General features: G+C 31.0%; 1 protein-coding gene across 2 annotated transcripts; it reads left to right on the forward strand.

Annotated features, from left to right (window-relative positions):
• Nucleotides 1–3,180: 3,180 nt before the first annotated feature.
• LOC145028600 (protein phosphatase inhibitor 2-like) lies at nt 3,181–5,650 on the forward strand. 2 transcript variants are annotated; one of them, XM_078977295.1, is made up of 6 exons: nt 3,188–3,311; nt 3,456–3,511; nt 4,260–4,326; nt 4,857–4,975; nt 5,088–5,315; nt 5,397–5,650. In XM_078977295.1, exons 3-6 carry the CDS (start codon nt 4,304–4,306, stop codon nt 5,552–5,554), a joined length of 528 nt encoding a protein of 175 aa, XP_078833421.1. In that variant the 5' UTR covers nt 3,188–3,311; nt 3,456–3,511; nt 4,260–4,303; the 3' UTR covers nt 5,555–5,650. The 2 variants fall into 2 exon arrangements, with proteins under 2 accessions (XP_078833420.1, XP_078833421.1); XM_078977294.1 differs by lacking the exon at nt 3,456–3,511 and having other exon boundaries at nt 3,181–3,311.
• The last annotated feature ends 402 nt before the right edge of the window (nt 5,651–6,052 follow it).

Genomic DNA, 6,052 nt, shown 5'->3' on the forward strand with positions numbered 1-6,052 from the left:
GTGGTTATCTAGGTGGCATTTAACACCCATTTCTTGATTGTCTGAGCCATTGACTTTTTATTGCATTCGTGAGATGAGTCTTCTCACTATGGATACTTGTATGGTAGATATATAGGTTGACCAGTTGGGTCTTAATTTCTATTTGCTGTTGTATGTGAATTGAATTAAACTATTAATAACTTTAGGATTACTAAAAGTCCCCAGGCTTGTTGTTAACCCCTGAAACATGTTGTTAGCCTACTGGGTGTGTTGTTAGCCCACTGGATTGTTGATAATCCCAAGGTTGCTAATAACCCATATTTTTTGAATATGTTGTGTTGTATGGATATTTTGGGAAGGACTCACTAAGATTTGTGCTTATAATCGTGGATTAAATGTGTTTCAGGTATCTCTAATAATCGTGGAAAGGCGAAGGCTTGATTGTACATTACTGACTTGCAGATTTTCTATAATTCCTCATATTGATATTATGATTTGGGATAATTGTATTTGATATACATGGGATTTTTATTGCATTGTTCTTTATGATACTTGGGATTTTTCTATATTAAAAATGAAAAATTTTATGGTAAAAATTAGGATGTTACATTCTAAAACTAAAGGTATGGAGCAACTATCCATAATTAACCATAGACTCTGCAACTGAAAGTAACAATTTGACACAAGTCCACAAATTAACCATTTAACAACTCTCCAAAATTAACAATTTAACCTCAACCAAAGTTACAATTTGACACAAGCCCATAAACTAACAAATATGTTCTTAGGACACATATTAACAACCTCCTGGAATACAACAAACAAACACTTAAAACATGTTTTTGGTATACCACATATTAAACTAATACCTAATCAGATCCGTGGTGATGTTCATTAGTTCATTCCATATTCTTCCTTTGAAATCTTTTACCTAATTACTTCGTAATAATTCTCTCTAACATTTTCCTTTCTCTTGGTTGAGCTTCAACTGTTTTTTCCTAATTCCTTTCCCATGTTAATAGATGCATCTTCTTCTTGTATAACTTCCTGGTTTCTCATTATTTCCATGTTTATAGTTTCATATTGTGCAACTTCCTAGTTTATCACTCCTTCTATGTTCATAGATTCTTGAGCTTTCTAACCTTTTGTTTCTTTCTGACTATAAGTTTCGAAGTCCTTTCTAATAGCGTACATGATATCATGTTGTGTCCAACTTGTTTTTATAGACCACATAATATCCTTTTCCGTACTTTTGAGATTATGTGTCTCCTAATCCTCTTAAAAGCATCTATTATCCTTTTGACATTAATCATACCTGGAGTTCTTCTTTTCATTGGAGACAAAGGAGGAATGTATTATAGTTTTGGCCACATATTGCTTCCATTCATCCCATGAATTAGGTACATGTAAGCATTCATGTAAAATGTACAATTTTACGGTGGGTCCATATAATTTTCCAAATTTCTATTCAAATATGATTGTATCCATTAAGTGCACACACCCATAACCATTCAACTTCCATATCATGCATGTGTATATTTCATGACCAAATTAACTACCTAAGACTCTCCTAAGGTTATTGTTTCAGATTGATTCATACCACTTTGTAGAACTTTCCATTACCTACGAGATTACACAAAAAAATTATTCAATATTGATAATTTTCGTATACTAAACAAGATTAAACAATGTTAGATTTTATGAATTTCAACTCATTTAACTTTTGTCTAGTAGCCGTACAAATTTAGGTAATACAATTTTGACATTTCAATTTCAATTTTATGAATTTCAACTCATTTAACTTAAAATAGACCGATTCGAAAGACATCAACCATTAGTATGGTGAATTGTCGTCTTCCATGAAATCGTAGATTTAACTTCCACCTAAAAATGTATATTTGTTTTAGACGTAGAATAGGAATAGATGGTAGATTTAAAAAAAAAAAAAAAGTTAGTATAAATCTTTCTTAATAAATGAATGTTTTTTTTTTTGCCACATTTCAATCTCTCATAAATTTTGACATTTATCATTTTGTGGTATTTTTGAAATAATTATTATCCACTTGTCAATTTGGTTTGTTTCATTTTTTAAAATTAAAGTCATATACTTATATATGTGAAGTATTAAATATCATATATATATATATATATATATATATATATATATATATATATATATATATATATTCAGGTTCATTTGAGACCATTCTAATTTTGTGAGATCGTGAGACCAAATCTAAAAATAATTTTAAAATGCAAAATAAATGGAAAAATCCAAAAATTCTTTTTTTAAATATTATTTTCGGAATTTGAATTAACTAAAAAAATACAAAAAATAAAAAAATGCGTCTCACGGTCTCACAAAATTAGGCCGTCTCACATGAACCTGATCTAATATATATATATATATATATATATATATATATATATATATATATATATATATATATATATATATATATATATATATATATATATATATATATATAACAGTGGTCAGGGGCGGACGCAGGATTTTACAGTAGGGGTTGCACGGTAATAGAAAAAATAAAATTTTCGCAAATTTTTGAAAAATTTTCCTCTACGGCCGGAAAAATTAGGGGTTGCGGGTGCCACCGTGGACCACCTCTAGGTCCGTCCCTGACCGTGGTTTTTAAATTTTCATGCTGTTACCGTACCAAAACTACTTAATTGGCATGATATTATTAACCAAACATATTGGCTACTAAACAACTTGGCTACCGATTTAATTGGTTCCGTTGGTAATATATTGTTTGGTTCTCTCTATAATATATATATTTGGGGGATCTAGTTTTCACGTTTAGTTAATCTACTATAATAAATCATTGTTTTTTTGCTCATGTCCTCTTCTCATTCATTTGAACACATGACATTTTCTAGAATTTTAAAATTTTCTATTTTTCACTTGTCATTTTATTGAATTTTTTATTTTATTAAATTAAAATTCCACAATTAATGTGTAAGATCATATATATGTAAAATATTTATTAGAAATAGTTTATATATGTAATTTATTTAATACATTAAAGTTTCATTAATTTTAATAATTCATTTTTTTTATTTTTTATATAAATTCAAAATTTTCAAATTATTAAAATTTTATATTTATTTTTTTTAATTAAATTAAATTAAACTTATGTAATATATCAAACATAAAAATTAAAAACTTTTGACGGTGCTTTATAAAGGCACAGGAAAGTATAGAGAGAAATCTTTATCTGGATTCCCGAGAGGAACAACCGACGCAGAAGCTACAAACAGATCTGCTCGTCGACGTAGTCATTCCCTGCGCTACAGTAAACGAAACTCTGGTTGGTTGTTTGTTTGTCTTGGATTTGCATCCATTTTCGATTGAGTTTTGTTTTTTGACCTAATCGATACGCAAATGAATACTTCGATCTTGTTGTTCCTCGGTAATCGTATATTGATAAATGTTAGGGCGATCACTTTTTTAGGTTATTGTACGTGATTGTGATCTGAAATTCGATCCTCTACCATGCGAATAACTTAGGTATGGACGAGTGTTTCTGTTTGTTTACGCATCTGAGGGGAACTGGTGATCTTTTGCAGTGTTAATTTGAGTTTTTGTGTTATTGTTTATATTTATCACTTAGTCTAAGTGGTTACTTCTTTTTAAGACACTATCATCTTGTTCCTTGTCGATCAAGTTCATTGAATTCTTTCTGCTGTTATATGTCCGTAGAAATTTACCTATGATAGCAAGTGCAGTTAACAGAAATTGATCTTTAAAAGGCAAAATCAGTGTTTTAGGGAACGATGTACCAGTGTTTTAGGGAAGTTAAGCTTTAAAAAGGCAAAATCAGTCCTAATGTTCAATAACTCATGTGCTTATATAGAGAAACATTACAGTTGCTTATTCAGTGACAACTGGATTTAAAATGCTAATTACAGCTATCAAAGCCCTAAAAGTACATATAGTGTTGGGCAATTGGCATTGCATCTGATCATGAAAGGTTTAGAGAAAAACAATGACATCGAGTGCCTGAGTTTGGCTATCTTTGGAAATTTCACAATGACCAATAATATAGTTATGGTATTCTTCATGCTTGCTTTCATGTTTACGTATCAGTTGCGGTTATATATATCATGCACATATTATTAAGCATTATTTTTGTTTTCCAATATTCAAACAGATCCATGTTATGTGTGTGTGTGTGTGTGTTTTACCTTTATTATCACAAAAAACGAAATTCTATAGGAAAGAGTGTGACGTGCTGTGCATATATTTTTTGTTTCAGCAAACCTGCTACTCAGCTGCTTCTTGTGATTCTTAAGTATCAGAATGTCTACAATCGGAGACACAGGGTAACATTCTATGACATCTGCTTTTACTTCATACTCTACTCTAGTATGTTTTATTCTCATCTTCCCTTATAATGAACTCGTGTTGGTTTTATTTTCTCCCTTCAAGAATCAAGATTTTCGGACCTTGTTTGGACTTTGGGGAATGCAATCTATTTGATAACAACAAAACCACCTACATCTTGTTCTATAGTTTTTCTTTTCCCTTGAAAATTGTTTGACCAGAAAGACCTTAAACAGAAATTTTATTGCTTTTGATGAAGTCGATTTTGTCATTATTTTGTTTCTTATAAAGCCTACGCATATTGAATGGAGCTAAATCTCAAGTTAAAGAAAGAGTGTATGAAGTGAAACTTTGCTTTTGATGTGGTATACGTATACTAATAAGCTTTTAGGAATAATATCTTTTGACTGTATGACATCAAGTTGACAGGAAGGAAAGATAATAAAGATAATAAATATCCGTTACAATTAAAATGGAGGTGTTTGAGCTGTGTAGATTTGTGGTTTATATTGTTGTTTTATTGAAGCAGTCGGAGATCTGTGAGGTGGGATGAGGAAAAACTATCAGAAATCGAAGCAAACAAACCAGAAAGGCAGAAAATTACTGAACCCAAGACTCCTTATCATCGTATGAACTCTGATGTTGATGGTAAGTGGATGCATGTATGTCATTATTGACCCCACATAGTGTTGTTTTTTACTAATTGGAATAGAAAGAAATGCTATTTCTTAGATATTATATTATTATTTGTGTACCACAGGATCTTTATCTCCTGTAAGGAATCCTTGTTTCTCTGAAACTGAAAGGGAAAGGGATGGTGAGATTGTGCATGAAGAAGAAGAAGAAGAAGCATCATCATATCATCCTTCTGTGTTCAATGAAATGGTGGATGATACAAGTAGACATATTATCAGCTCACATCCCTCTGGCTCTGGCTGGACATCATCATCAGAGAACGAAGGGGATGCCATGGATGAAGATAATGAAGGTGCTTTTTCTTTCACTTCAAATTATTATCTCCATCTTTATGGATTCAGCCATTAAACTATTATTATTATAATAATAATAGGAGGGGGTTCAAGGTTCAAGGAGCAGAGGCGGGCCCACTATGATGAGTTCCATAAAGTAAGAGAACTGAGGCGAAAAGAGTCTGTGAATGGTTTGGCTGTTGGTGTACAAGATATCAACATTACTAGAGACGCCAAACAACCTTCATCATCTCAGTAGTAGTAACTAGTAACTACTAACTACTTTTTGTTGTAAAATAAATACTTGAAACCGTTTACTTATATGCAAGTAAAGACCTTCCCTTTCTTGTTCTAACTTGGGAATATGACTTATCAAGGTAATTAACTTTTCGGTATGTTCACATCTGGGTAACTATCTTTTTTTTTGTACATATCTAGGTAACAAACTTTTTGGAAGTGTTCACATATGATCATTATGATCTGCTATAGCAGGTTAAATCCTAGATGTGAACGCTTTCAACAAGTTTGTTACCTAGATGTGTAAAAAAAAAAATAGTTACCCAAATATGAACAAAACGAAAATTAAAAATTAAATTACATGAATGGTCCCTGTGGTTTGGGGGAATTTGTGGTTTTGGTCGCTAACTTATTTTTTTTAACTTAAATGGTCCCTATTGTTTATTTTTGTTGCGCGTTTGGTCCCCATCTTACCTAAAAATACTATTGTGCCCTTATTAATTAATTTTTTTTAATTAAT

This window comes from Lactuca saligna, chromosome 2, assembly GCF_052625555.1.
Source record: "Lactuca saligna cultivar CGN05327 chromosome 2, ASM5262555v1, whole genome shotgun sequence".
Classification (NCBI taxonomy): domain Eukaryota; kingdom Viridiplantae; phylum Streptophyta; class Magnoliopsida; order Asterales; family Asteraceae; genus Lactuca; species Lactuca saligna.

What these genes read in the sequence shown, in the direction of transcription:
- LOC145028600 (XM_078977294.1), top strand. Translation starts at nt 4,304, where the DNA reads ATGTCTACAATCGGAGACACAGG. An exon ending in TCTACAATCGGAGACACAGG is followed by an intron (nt 4,327 to 4,856) that starts GTAACATTCTAT and finishes TTATTGAAGCAG; the next exon opens with TCGGAGATCTGTGAGGTGGG. An exon ending in CATGGATGAAGATAATGAAG is followed by an intron (nt 5,316 to 5,396) that starts GTGCTTTTTCTT and finishes TAATAATAATAG; the next exon opens with GAGGGGGTTCAAGGTTCAAG.